The 15,031-nt window shown below is 45.5% G+C and overlaps 1 protein-coding gene across 38 annotated transcripts in view; it reads left to right on the forward strand.

Annotated features, from left to right (window-relative positions):
• NRXN3 (neurexin 3) overlaps nt 1-15,031 on the forward strand; it is a 1,412,371-nt gene that overhangs the window by 663,358 nt on the left and 733,982 nt on the right. For all 38 annotated transcript variants that reach the window (XR_007357036.2, XR_007357037.2, XM_048852498.2 and 35 more), the window contains one exon: nt 13,372-13,491. Coding sequence is in view for 36 of the 38 variants with exons in the window: in XM_048852498.2 (XP_048708455.1) it covers nt 13,372-13,491 (120 nt within the window). In the remaining 2 variants the exon portion in view is untranslated. The remainder of the gene's footprint in view (nt 1-13,371; nt 13,492-15,031) is intronic.

The following is a 15,031-nucleotide window of genomic DNA, read 5'->3' on the forward strand; positions in this document are numbered from 1 at the left end:
ACAGCCAAGCGCATGCGGAGAACAGAATTTTCTGTAAGACTCAGCACCCACAATGGGGGTCAGGTGTTTAGAGAGCTCAGCTCCCATTAAGGTGCCTAAATACATGGCCAGGTTTGCTCAGCATGAGGGTGATTGAGTCCTTGAGAACAGGAGCTGCTGGGCGCTGAGCACTTCCTGGCTCTTTAGTTAGGTGCTCAAATGGAATCTGAACTCATTACAAAAATCCTCTGCCAGTTGTGGGTACTGAGCACTTTTTTGAATATCTGGCTCTGTTTTTAGGGCTTGGTTTCAGCCTGCTTGGCTAACATAGCTGTGTGGGATTTCCTGATTTATGCTGTGTGTGAGTCCAGGCACAGGACCCGATTGTGTCTGCCTTGTGTAATTGTTTACACGTGTGCAAAGTGGGTATAAAATGCCATCGTTGTTATTTGAAAGTGTTTTACACCCTCTTTGCACAGGAGTGACATAGTACGAAGTGGTGGACGATCGAGCCCCAAATTGACTTAATTTATACGTCAAAAAGATGTTTTGTTTTTTTTCTTAGTTCACATATGATTCGAAACCTAAGCTTGGTTCTTTCAGCCTCCTCCTTAATCCTCAGTAGGAGTGAGCCTTGGTTTGGAATTAAACGGCCTAATGTAGCTGATGCCTGAGGCAGAATCCAGCCTTGCTGATTCTCCCAGCATGGTATTGGCCCTGCATGCTCTAAACAGAGTCCAAAACATAGGCCTTTGTTAGTAAAGTAAGATGCAAAGAGAAGCGGGGGCAGATTTCTTGATTGATGAGTAAGATGATGATCTTATTACATAGTTCTTGTTCGAGTGAGTGCACATGTCCATTCCACTTCAGGTACATGTGCGCCCGGTGCACTCTTGTCAGACTTTTCCCCCTCAGTGGTACGCATCAGAGTGGTACCCCTCTGCTGTCCCGTGCTGATATGAAGGGCGGAGCCACCCCTGAACCTCCTAAAAGTTCCTTCTTACCACCCATGACTGTGGGTGGAGCATCTTATCTTGCCATTGCAAGTTTTTTCCTTCTATTTGTATAGAGTTCATACCTATTGGTACTAGCTTAGTAGTTGATGGTGTGTTAGTGATAGTTATAAATGTTCTTTCAAGTGGTTTTTTTGATGCTATGGTTCCTGTTCTGGATACCGTTACTGGTGCATGCCTTAGTCACTGGGATTCAAGCCCTGCCACTCCTGCAAGAAACCGATGTCAGTGAGTGACCCCATCTCCGGTTGCCTGAAGTGTCTCAGGGAGTTGTATATCAAGGATCAGTATCAGGTTTGCAGGGACTTTAACCCTAGAATGAAGAAAGACAAGGCAGCCAGACTTAAATTGCTCCTGATGGAGACAGCTCTGTGCCTACCATCAGAGCCTTCCCGCTCACAACAGCTGCCAAGCGCTTCAGCTTCAGTGATCAGCGTGCTGCCTATGTTGGCTGAATGCCAGCACCAGTTGCCTTCCCTAGAGCTGAAGAAGAAACATTGCAAATTGGCTTCCGAGGTCAGTGAAGCCTGGCAGGCACGTGGACAATGAAAGAGGGCATTCAAAGCTGAGGCACTCCACAAGGCAGTCATCTGCTCAGAAGGGACTGTCGACTACGGCGCCAGCATAGGCACCATCGAGCTCATCAGTGCAGTCTGCATTGACCCACCAGCCAGAGGCTAGCCCGGTCCTGTCAACTCTGGAGGCTTAAGCTGCAGCGAAGGACTTGTTGAGCCTCTCAGTACTAGTGTCACCAATGGTATAGGAGTACTCTCATCTGATACTGATGGCTGCAGGTCAAACTCTGCCAGCCACTACAATACAGCAATCCGAGTGGGAAGCCAGTCTGGTGATTGGTGTCTGGTATTGTTGTCCCAGAGCTCCAGACACCAATCACTGGCGCTGACAGGATCAGCCCACCCATTGGTCAGAAGAAGCTGATCATCTTAGGACCTGGATGTTGGTTCATACATCTCGCAGCTATGTCACCTGCCTTGCTGTTCCTCTCTGAGGACTTACCCAGCAGGGACCACCCTGGCCAGGATTCTAGTCTAAATCCAGGTCCTCTCCACACCCAACCCTCTGCTGCATTAAGTAGGCCTGAAAAACCATCCTGCTAAGTACACCAGCAGATGATGCCCTGTACTGGGCTTGTTACTGAGCAGTAGGATGTTGCTCAGATGAATCTCCCCTTGGGTGGACACAAAAGAGGTTCCATCTCCGTCAACTTTGGCTTCGTCATCTTCATTGCCTGACACGGCAGTAGTTTCGGAGGGTTCCTCACTCCCACCTGATGATTATAGAGCTCATCAGGACCTTTTAAAAAGATTTTTCGGTATCCAGGTGGAAGAAGTTCATGAGTCATCCTACAGCCTGGTTGACGTTTTAGCCACAGCAGGATATTCTCAAATGGCGCTTCCAATGAATGAAGCTATCCTGGAGCCCACCAAAGTTCTGTGGCAGACTTCATCTTCCCTTCCCTCCCCTCACCCCCACCATCAAAGTGAGCAGATCACAAATATTATGTACTCTCCCAAGGGCTCGAACACCTGTACACCCAGCCCCTTCTGGGGTCTCTGGTGGTCTCAGTCACCAATGAGAGAGAGCACCAGAGGCAACAAGAGTCTACCTCAAAATTGAAGGATGCTAGAAAACTCGACCTGTTTGGCTAGAAGTTCTGTTCGATGGCTTGCAGGACTGCTAATCAGTAGGCATTGCTGGGGCACTATGACTTTAAACTCTGCTCAGTACATTAAAATGTAGAGACTGATTACCAGAGAATGCAAGACAAGAATTTCTTGGTTTAGCAGAGGAGAGTAAAATTAGCGGCTAGACCCTCATTTCAGGCAGAGTTGGATACATGGATGTTCACACCTCCAGTCATCAGGTCTCCCTCAAAAGATCCAGTAGACCATACCAGACCTGTCTTCTGAGGCATCATCATGCTTTTCTGACCCGACAGACAGGGTGCATAATCTGAAGTACTCCAGGGCATTGCTCAAATCTCTGGGCATTTATACACCTGTCCCAAAGAAAAAGGAGTTTGTCCTCAGCAGCCACACCGCTATCCTGCATTTATGCTTTGCCACCAGGACCTAGGGAGAAAAAACAGCAGAGGTTATAGAAGAAGACCTCCCCATTCTTCTTCTGTAGCTGCTCCTAGTTCCTCCTGACAGGAGTTCTAAGCAAACTTTTTAATGTTTGTCGAGGATAGCACACCAGCTTTCACAGTTTTTCACACAGCTTTTTCAAGGCTTTCACCAGCCTTGCCTACCCCTCTGTTTATCAACCAGCTATCCCACTACTTACGTGCTTGCTCTCGAATCACCACAGACTCGCCAGTTCATTTCTATCCCCGTTTGCCAACCCCCCTCCTTATACCTTTTCAAGTACCACTCTGACAAGGAAGCTCTCCTCTGGGAGCTGCAATCTCTCCTCCCGTTGGGAGCTATAGAGGAAGTTCTGCACTTACTCAAAGGGAAGCCGTTTTATTCCTGCTAATTCCTGATCCCAAAAGGAAAAGGAGGCCTCAGACCCATACTGGATCTGTGACAGCTCAACGACGAACATCTGAAAAAAATAAAGTTTTGCATGGTCATGCTGGCTTCCATTATCTCCTCCCTGGATCCTGGTGACTGGTATGTTGCCCTCTACTTAAAAGTAGCATATTTCCATGTGCCAATACAACAGAGACACAGAAAATTCCTAAGATTTGTGGTCAACTAATGCCACTACCAATTTGAAGTCCTACCATTTGGCTTGTCCACAGCCCCACATGTGTTCACAGAGTGTATGGCAGTGTTCCTCAGAGAATCAGGAATTCAAGTGTTTCCCTATCCGGACAACTGGTTGGTGACAGGCTGGTCCAAGACTCGGGGGGCTGTTCACCGTGACTGTCATCCAATCCACTTTTAACATGCTGGGCTTGCTCATCAGTGCAGAAAAGTCAGTCCTGTCTCTTGTACAAAAAATAGAGTTCATTGGCACTGTCTTGGACTCTACAGAAGCCAAGGCCTTCCCCTCCAGTTAAGATTCCAGATGATGCTGGCCATTGTTTTTAGACTAGAAAGCTTCTCCCACCATGACAGTGTGAAATTGCCTCAGGTTTCTGGGGCATGTGCCCTCATGTAGTCCAGCATGTCAGATTCCATCTCAGGAAACTGCTGGGGTGGGTGGCTTCAATTTGCTCACCCATTCGTCACCCTCTAGACATGGTGCAAGTGCCCACTCAAATCCTGGCCTCTCTAGACTGGTGGACAAACCATTCAGATGTGTGTGTGGGGGGGTGCCATTTGCTCCTCCTCAGCCAGCTTTAACCCTAATTAAAGGCTTCTACCCTAGGTTGGGGGGGGGGGGCTCATCTGGGTTCCCTGCAGACACAAGCTTTGTGGTTTACACAGGATTTAATTCTGCATATAAATGCCAGAGAACTGTGGGCCATTGTCAAGTCTTCTTTCCCCATATCAAAGGAGGAAGCCCGCGTGTATTTAGAGACAATATAACAGCTGTGTTCTATATGAACCAGCAAACAAGGGCCCAGTCGACGCTGCTGTGCCAAAAGGCAATCAGACTGTGGGACTTGTGCATTGCCAATTCAGTCAGTCTCAAAGCATCTCACCTTCTGGGTGTGAAGAGAAATCTGGCAGACCAGCAGATTATTTACCAGTCACAACAAGTGGTCTTTCCATCTACCCAGTTGATTTTCCGGCTGAGGGGGACTCCCTGGTAGACCTCTTTGCAATGAAGGTCATCAGGACTTGTTTTGTTCTCAACAAGATCACAGCCTGGTGTCCCTCACGGATGCTTTCCTGTTGCCCTGGACAAATGCTCATGTACTAGTTTCCTTAAGTCCCACTCATACCAAGAGTATTGTTGAAAATCAGATAAGACTATGCTCAGGTCATGCATCAATTCTGTTCTCCCTCTAGGTCAAAGCTCCACTGACTTTCCCACCAGATCTCTCAGGATCACGATCGCCTCCTCCACCCCAACCTTCAGGCCCTCCTGGATGCTCCATGTCTAATCTCCCAGGAAGAGGTTTGTTCAAAGGGAGTTTCAGGTGTACTATTTAACTAGTAGAAAACCATCCACTAGGAATAATTACCTGGCTAACTGGAAGAGATTCTCCCTCTGGTTCCAGCAGAAGAGGGTTTCTCTGGTCCAGTCTCCACTACATCATACTCTGGACTATCTCTTTTTCTTAAAACAACAAGGTCTGGCCACTAGTTCCATCAAGATTCATCTAGCAGCTATTTTGGCTTTCCGCTCTCAAAGTTGATGATTGTTCTGTTTTTTTTCCAACATTGTGTCAATAAGGTTTATGAAGGGTCTTGAAAAGTTGTACCCTCAGAGGATCCTGTTTCCCCTTTGGACTTGAACTTGGTGTTCTCAAAACTAATGGGTTCTTCCTTTGAATCTCTAGCTACCTGTTCTTTGTTACATCTCTCCCTGAAGGAAGCCTTTTTGGTGGCAATCACCGCTGCCAGGTGATTAATATCTGTTCCTCCATATGTAGTCTTCTACAAAGACCAGGTTTATCTGCATCCATATCCAGAGTTTCTTACAAAGGTGGTTTCTCACTTTCATATCACTCAGGCAATATACCTACATTCTTTCCTCCCGAAGACTCATACTTCTAAAGATGAGGAGATACTCTATACTGTGGATGTCAGGAGAGTGTTTGCATTCTACTTGGACAGGCTCATACAGTTTAGATGGTCCTCATAACTGTTTGTGCTACTTGCACACAGGATGAAAGGTCTCCCAGTCTCTTTTCAAAGGATCTCATCTTGGATATCCTCCTGTATATGCTTGAGTTATGACTTGGCCAATGTAGTTCCATCCAGCAGAGTACTAGCACATTCAATGAGATCACATGCAGCTTCTGCAGCCTTCCTAGCTGAAGTGCTTGTCCTACACATTTGTAAAGCGGTAAAGTGGTCTGCAGTGCATAACTGTGCCTCACAGTATGCCATCTCTCAGCAATCTAGAGATGAGGCCAGATTCAGATGTGTGGTTCTCCACTCCTTATTCAGGTAGACTCTGATCCCACCCCCAGATGGGACTGCTTATGAGTCACCTGAAGTGGAATGGGCATGTGCAATCACTTGAAAAAGAGGAAATGGTTACCAGCCTGTTCTGTAACTGTTTGTACTTTGAGATGTGCATTCGACAACCCACTGTCCTTCCCCTCGATATCAATGTGTCTCTGGTAAGAAGGAACTGAAGGGGGTCAGGGGCTTCTCCGCCTTTTATACCACCATGCAGTAGCATAGGGCAGCAGAGGATGCGTGCACCACCCCGATGGGTACCTCTGAGGGAAAAGTCTCTGACAACAGGGCACTGGCACATTCACCTGAAATGGAGTGGATGTGTTTTCAAGATGTGTTGCACAACAGTTACGGAACAGGTTAGTAACAGTTTCTTTCTTTTAATAAGAAAAGGAGTACTTGTGGCACCTTAGAGACTAACCAATTTATTTGAGCATGAGCTTTCGTGAGCTACAGCTCACTAAGGTGCCACAAGTACTCCTTTTCTTTTTGCGAATACAGACTAACACGGCTGTTCCTCTGAAACCTTTCTTTTAATAAGCGCTGGGGGATGGAGACCGTTTCAGTTTAGCTCCTCATGGCACTAGCAAGATGGACTTGCTTTTGCTTCCGGTCCAGTTACAGGTTTTTGGGGGGTTTTTTTGTCATGAAACACCCATCAAGTGGGGCGGGGAGGGGCTTCTTACATGGGTAACTTCCCCATCCCTTTCCAACCTGTTGAAGGTTCAAGGGAACAAGATCTGAACATCAGTGCATTTGGAGAAATGGGTGAAAATGGCCATCCTTCTAAGTCGTCTTGGCATCCAGATTATGTTTTACCCCGTCAATTCAAAGGAAACAACATAGTCAAAAATAGCACACCTACACTGATGTGACTGGATTTTCAGGGAGGGAGGGAGGTGTGACATGCAGGATCAGGAATAATTTATATAGCTTCACTGTCAGTGCCAGGTATGACCAAAGCACAAAGAGCTTTATGATTCTGCAACCGTCATTTAAAGAAACTGAATTCCTTAGGTGACTCATAAGAATAATAAACACCTTTCATTGCCTTTCATCCCAAAGCGAAATGACACAGCAGGAATTGCTTCACTTGCTAGTGAAATGCACCTACGTCTGGGATGGAACATGGTAGGTTTAACAGCACACAGAAACACCAGCAGACACTTTAGATTGGGATGGGGGGGCAGGGAAAAATCACTGAAATTTCAGGAGAAATGTAAGGAGGCAGAAAGCAATTATCCAAAGCGGAATTTGGCCAGGAGTGCTGGGCTTGTTCAACCGGACGGTGACTCTCTTCTATTATAAGAGGGTGGAAAAAAGATGACAACAAAAAACATACATCTGTCCAAATAGCCCCGATGAGAAATAAAAGCCTGAATTCTCAACTGTGAGAAGGGAGGACTGTCAGGGAGCCAGTTGCAGCTGCCTGAGCCACTTAGTAAATTAGAGCTGCAAGAGAGTGGTTGAGGGACTCTTCATGGACCTTACCCCAGAAGAGGATCCACTGTAGCAGTGCTCTTCTCTGTCATGCCACATCCCCAGCATGCCCCTCTGTCCTCTTAGACCATGCCCAGGGTAGGGAGTAACTGGAACAGGACATGCTGCATCTTTCACATTTCTGCTGTTTGGACAGTTTCCCTACCCAGGAGAAATTCTCCATGGTCCATCTCTGACTATTTTAAGTTCACTTTGCGCCCCTTACACAGTGCTAAGTGGGCTCAGAAGGCCAGAGAATCCAGCCTAAAATATCAGTATAAATACTCCCAAGAGGAAGATGGCAAAAATGGCCAAGGTGCATGTAAACTCAGAGAAAAAATAAGAGAAAACACACAGCTTACCAATTAGAATGTATAAACTTTCATACACGTGAGAGATGGACCAACTGCTGCTGGTGAGAGAGACAAGCTTTTGAGCCACACAGAGCTCATCTTCAGTTCTGGGAAAGGAACTCCCACAGTCACACACAAATGTAAAGTGGAACAGATGGTTTAGCATAACTAGGTAGCACATATTGTAACGGACCATGCAAAGTAGAGTGGCCTGTTAACACCTTTGCAATTATAGGCTAAAAAGAGGGGGTTAGTGGGTTAGAGTGTGTTGTAAAAAGCCCTAAATCCAGTGTGTGTTTCCACCACAACTTCAACTACCCCCAGTTCACCTCCATTCAACTCTCTCTGGAACACTCCCACACTAGCATAAGCTCTCTGGACACTACAATCACCTTCAGCAACGGAACCCTACAGACAACCATGTACAAGAAACCCCCAGATCATCTCACCTACCTTCATAGATCCAGTTGCCACCCCAAACACACCAAGAAATCTGTTCTCTACAGTCAGGCGTTCAGATACCCCAGAATATGCTTTGAGGAGAAAGTCCAGGATATACACCTTAACACGCTTAAAACCACCTTCACCAAACAAGGATGCTACACCAGAGAAGTAGATTGCATCATGCAAAGCCCTCCTCCCCGATTCATGGAGAGAACCTGCTTCAATACAGAAATAAAACCCCCTCTGACCTCACAACCCTAGTTGTCACCTACCACCCCACACTGGAACCCATACAGAGTATCATCAAACAATTACAACCCATACTCGATGGAGATCCAGTCCTTAAAAAAAAATCTTTCCAGAACCCCCACATTTGGCCTTCAAACAACCCCCCAGCCTCTCCAAGCTCATCATCAGAAGCAAGCTCCCCACAGATCAGGACACAGCAACTCAAAGCTATAGTAGACCCTTCCAGAACAGCAGATGCAAAACCTACAGATATATATCCACGTTGCTACAATGATCAACACCCGCCACAATACACCTTTCAAGTTCCATGGATCCTACACATGCCTCTCGCAACTTGTAGTGTACCTCATCCAGTGCACTAAATGCCCCAATAACAATTATGTGGGTGAAACCAGAGAATCACTATGTTCTTGAATGAACTCATGCAGGAAAATGATCAAAAACACTGTTTCACCTTTGGGTGAACACTTTTCACAGAACAGTCACTTCATATCTGACCTATCTGTCCTCATCCTCAAAGGAAACTTGCACAACACTTTCAAAAGACAAACCAGGGAGCTTAAATTCATTACTCTGGTAGATACTAAAATCATGGATTGTATAGAGACACTGCATTCATGGCTTATTACAACAATCTGTAACCCACTAGGTCCCTCTTTTTATGCTGTGACTGCAGAGATGTTAACAGGCCACTCTACTTTGAATGGTCCCTTACAATATATGTTATCTACTTATGCTAAACAATCAGTTCCAACTTGCATTTCTGTGTGAATCTGGGAGTTCCCTTCCCAGACCTGAAGAAGAGCTCTGTGTGCGAAAGCTTGTCTCCGTCACCAACAGAAGTTGGTCCTCTTGTCTCTGTCTACATCTGAGAGATGCAATTATTTGTAGGGCTTCTAGACTAGATCTAAAGCTTTATTTTAACTGTACTTATTAGATGCTGTAAATATCTCCAAAGAAATTACATTAAAAATGGAGCTTCTGACACCGTGTGGAGATCTTTGGCAACATGTTATTTATAACCAGTTCTGCTGCTCTGTACACATAAATTCTGCAAAAAGAACAGGAGTACATGTGGCACCTTAGAGACTAACAAATTTATTTGAGCATAAGCTTTCGTGGGCTACAGCCCACTTCATCAGATGCGCCTCCGATGAAGTGGGCTGTAGCCCACAAAAGCTTATGCTCAAATAAGTTTGTTAGTCTCTAAGGTGCCACAACTACTCCTGTTCTTTTTGCAGATACAGACTAACATGGCTGCTACTCTGAAACCTGTCATTACATAAATTCTGTATCTCTGCCACCCATCCTCATCCATTATCACTGAAAGGCAAGTGCCTGAAAACAGGATTTTGGGGTTTATAATCCCTCATGTGCTCCTGTTGCTTTCCTTCCTAGTACTAACCCCCCGTGAGTACCCTGTTAGTTGCTCTGGACGAAGTTCTGATGTCACAAACAGAGGATTATGATACCAGACAAGGACTGTAAGCAGCAGGAGCAAATGAACTCTCAGACAAAAGGCTTTTGTTACCACGTAAATGTCCCATAGTACTAAGGAGAGAGGCAAGCTATAATACCCTAGATCGGTGCTGTGCCGTCACAAATGACTTTAAATCCAGCAGATTTTCAGGCTTTTTCTGTGAAGTGTCATGAGGATTTTAAAATTCCTCCTCAGACTATCGTCATGGGCTATTTTATTTTTTCCTCGCTACTTTTAAGGCTCGATCTGCATTACATAACACCCATGTCATGGTTATTCCCTGTAAAATGCAGTTAGGAGACCATGTTACTGTGTCCTTCAGCTCTCCCTGTGCCCCCACTGACTAGTGACTGCCTATTTTTGGTACCAGGAAGGGCATGGCTCAGATTCCCAAGTCATTACTGATACTGCTGACTCAGCCTCTTCCCAGGGAGCTTTCTTGTCCCTCCTCTCTGAAGCATCCCAACAGATGTTGTCCACACTGAATGATCTTTGCTGCCAAATCCATTTACCTGAAATAAGTAAAGTTTCTTGGGGTAGTATGGAAAGTGGAGAGAAAAATGACAAAGAAAGGCTAATTAGAAATAGTTAGCTGCTAGGTAAAGCTGCACTAGATGGGTGCATCATTGGTGTTGTGGGAATATTAACAGGATTTCTTAACTTGTCTGTAAATTGCTCCAAGAGCACCAGTATTTCACAGACAACAGGGTTTGGGGTTAGGCTAGGGATGGGGTGTGGGTGCTTTTCAGTGTCCTGAAGTACAGAGGAAAGGTAACTCCCTTTGACACCCCACTCCTTCACCTCCTCCTCTGCTTACTCAGAAAATCTTAGGCAAGAATGACAGCCGAGGATCTATTTCAGGTTGTTAAACTAACATCCCCTCCTCTGTGTGGGTCAGGGTAAGTCTGAAGTGGGCATCAGATCTCCTGTGCAGCCCACTTATGTCTCTCTCTGTGTATCTATATAAATGTGTGTGTGTGTGTGTGAGAGAGAGTGAGTGTGTGTGTGTGCGTGTCGTTCACGCACGCACTCTCTCTGAACACTCACACATGTACACATGGTCAAATTTTGTTCTCCGTCTACATTGCTGAAAATCTGGAAGAACTCCATTTGCATGCACCAGGATTTATGCAGGTGTAGGTAAAAACAAACACACACATGCGCACCTAGCTGCATGTGAGAGAGAGAGAAACCCCTTTCTTCCAAACCTGGAGTGCCCCATTTTCCTGTTGTTGTTACCCCCATTCCATGGCTGAATTCACTTGGGCACTTTGCCAGACACGGAGATGTTTGCAACCAAACAGCCTTCATATTTTCCTGAGGCTTTTTTGCAGAGCAGTTTGGATTGTGACACAAACTCAACATTTTTCTGCTGCACTAATAGCTAGTTATACTCCCGACATGCTGCTGTTCACATTGCTCTGTCAGAACAGTAGGCAGCTACTGGCACTTCACCAACAGGCAAGTCTAAAGTGGGACGCCTGCTAGAGGGGCAGCCAGAAAGGCCTCAGGTTTGTCCCAGGCAGTCAGTCAGAAAGCTTGACTTTTAAATTTGCCCAGTGAACCCAGTCCATTCAGGGAGGGCACAGCTGCTGTAAAAGAAGCAAGACGGGATCCCTCTGCCTGTGACAGCTGAGATGTGAAGTGATTAGGAGAGGCTGAGAGAGAGGGATTCCTGGGGTGGAAGGCAAGCATATAAAGCCCAGAATTCAAAGATCACTCAAAGTCAAATGGATCCATTCTATTTTCATGGTAGGGAGCAAGATCTTGTGGTTAGAGCAGGGACCGAGACTCAGGATTCCAAAGTTCTATTCCTGCCTAGGCCACTTATTTGGGGTGTGGTACAGGGGAAATCACTGGGGTCACATTTTTCCATTTTGGGGGAATGGGGAAGGAGGAGGCTGAAGCTAATCACCATAAATCATATTTAGGCACCTAAATAAGTGCTCTGCTTTTCAGAGGTGCTGAACAGACATAGGATCCTTTGAAAGTGATTGAGGTCTCTCAATAGGGATTTAGGTACCTAACTCTAGGCCAATATATTTGAAAATACTGGCCTCGATCTCTCTGCGCTTCCATTATCCTATGGAGCAAAACGGAGGAGATGATACTGACCTAGCCCATTGGGGGGCTGTGAGACCAACTTAACTGCTGTTTCTAAAACACTTTGCAATGGAAGGTGCTAGAGAAGGACAGCTGTCTTATTTAGTTGTTGTTCCATGGTTCTCAAGGTTAGCCCAGTGATGACTAATTGGACCTTGGGCAGCCTGGCTAGTTCATCATCTGTCCACCTTCACCCCTTTTTTCTTTTCCAGAATACTACAGGATAAGAATTATATAGAGCCACCTATTCATTGTTCCAAGAGAGAGAGACTGTGTATGTGTTTACATGTGTTCGCATATGTCTGATCATTACTGTGAATGAGCAGTTTCGTCAAGTGATCAAAAACGCAGCCTGGTTAGACCAGTAGGAGCTGAACTCCTTTTTCCTGGTAACCACTCTTTGCTTGCCTTATGTGTGCGTGTCACACTAGCAGAGTATCTCTGAGCAGGATTGCAATATTAGACTGTCCCCCAAAACAGTCCAGCAATGAAAGCATGTTTTTGGTTGGCAAATGCAGTCCAAAAGGGAGAGCTGAAAACTCTTCATGCTGAAGAGTTAAACCGTTCCACCAGAGTTGCCCATTTTCTGCCCATTTGAAGGTCTTAATGGCAGGTTCCCTGATGGCCCTACATAATTTTCTAAAATGGGACAGCGTGCAGTAACTCTCACCTTTAATACAAAGGAGCAGCCTGGTGAGAGTGCAGGTTCCAGGTTGCAAAGTTTCATCTTGATCTAAATGGCCAGGTCGCTTGGACCAAGCTGAAGCATTGGCTGCTGGCCTAGTGCTCCCTACAGCCTGCATCTTTGTAACAAAGAGGAAGGGCAGCCTTCAGACCAACCTGCCCAATGGGCTACCCTTGCTTCAAATGAAGTGCCACTGTCAATGAGTCAGAGAGAGAAAAGACCAGGATAAACATGATGGCTCTCCTCTTCATTGGCTGAACACTCGCCAGACTAAGCATTTCCGCTGAGCCTGCATAGGAGGGAATATGTTGTTGTTTCACTCCTCCTTTCTGTGGTGTGTCACTGGTTGCTGTTTGTTGCTGCGCGTGCAGTTCTCTATGTGTTCTGTTTACCCTGAATTTCTGTTGCATGTCCAAGAATGGAAAAAGTGTTTGGGTTACTTTTTTCAATACTGCATGATGAGGATGATGAAGCAGAGCTACCAATTGACCATTCTTCCTGGCTTTGTCTCATGCTTTCCTCCATGTCCCATTTCCAGGACCAAGCACCACCTGCCAAGAAGATTCCTGTGCAAATCAGGGCATCTGTAATCAGCAATGGGAAGGTTTTACCTGCGACTGTTCCATGACTTCATACTCTGGGAGCCAGTGCAATGACCGTGAGTGCCAGCTTTTCCTGTCTGGGACTTAGTAGGGAGTTGGGTGTGTGTTGCGGGGGATAGAAAACAATTAGAGTGGGTACTTCCAGAACGCAGCTTTCCCAATAGCAAAGCCAAATCATCTGCTTCATAGAAAGAAACTTAAAAGGCTGGATTCCTTGAAGCAAGATCCAGTAGATTCTTTTCTCTTTGATCTAGTTTTAATGTAATCCTTGCTGAATGTGCATTTCCTGTTTTCATTTTTACAAAGGGATCTAATGACAATGACCACTGAATGTCTGGGTTTGAAGAAACCGGCATAATTACATATGCTGGGTAATAATTAGACTTGCACAAAACTTGGCACGTTTTGGTTCATATAGTTTTGTGGTCAGAGTCTTGTTTTGGGTTTGTTTTCATCTCAATCCCTATGACAAAGTCGTACCCCCCAAATGAAACCACTGAACATCACTCCACTCCAAGAATAGCAAGGATTCTTGAAGTGCTGGCTTTCTGTAAATATGGAGATTTGGGCTCTGATTACTGAAGTGCTTGGTTTAAAATTGGGATGGGAGATTAAATGCGGAAGAGCAATGTAGTTGTATTCCTTTAAATGTTGAACTGCCTTGTTCCAAGACATTGAGTGTTCTGCCCTCATCAGATTTGCCCTAAAGCCTCTGATTAATAATGAAGTTGAAAAAATTGTGAACTGTGTGTAGATAATTTCCCCTCCTTCAATAGCTTTTGCTGACACCTAAATGAAGCAGCTGGGTTCAGGACCATCACTTCCAATTTCCTTTATTTTACGAAATACAGTGTTTTACTGTAATGGTCCAGAACACAGGAGTAAGTACGGCATTATGGGCCAGTACTACAATACATACAGTATTGTGGTGAATTTACTGTAGTGCTCATTCATTTTGAGTGAATACTGCAGCTAATACAGTGCTATGCGCTTGAGTACTCTGGATCAATACTGAATCATGATGATGATTTAAATATGCACATTTACAGTATGTTTTTTATTAGAGTTTAAAGGGATGGCTGATTAAGTATAACTAGTCCCACCAGGTTCGAGTAACATTTCTACCCTTGCCCACTGGAACTGTCTGACCAAACCTGTGGGACTGAAATTCTCCTCAAAGAGAGTATCCTCAAAAGTACAACCCTCTCCCCCTTCCTCTCATGGGCTGTGAAGCTTGGCCTTCCACAAATCAATGAGAGCAATATTTGGCCCTGGGTGTCTACCAGTGTTCTGTTTGAAAAGAGATTCACAGGATTGTCTGGGCCAATGGGCAGGTAAGCTCTGAGCTCGGGCTGCATAGGAGACACCATCACTATCTCCTTGCCATACTGACCTCTCTCCCCATAGTTCTCCACTCTTTCATAAAATGAGCAGTGTAGCTCCCTGTTTGTCACATCTGGTTGCTAGTTCCCCACTTTTGAGCACTGCTCTGTAGTTCAACTTCAATTTGCTAAGCAGATCATGTTATAAGGCTGGTAGCATAGAGGAAACCCTACCTTGGAATCTGTTAAGCAGCATTTAAGTGAGTGCCTTGGA

The sequence above is a fragment of the Caretta caretta genome, chromosome 6 (genome assembly GCF_965140235.1).
Source record: "Caretta caretta isolate rCarCar2 chromosome 6, rCarCar1.hap1, whole genome shotgun sequence".
Classification (NCBI taxonomy): Eukaryota; Metazoa; Chordata; order Testudines; family Cheloniidae; genus Caretta; species Caretta caretta.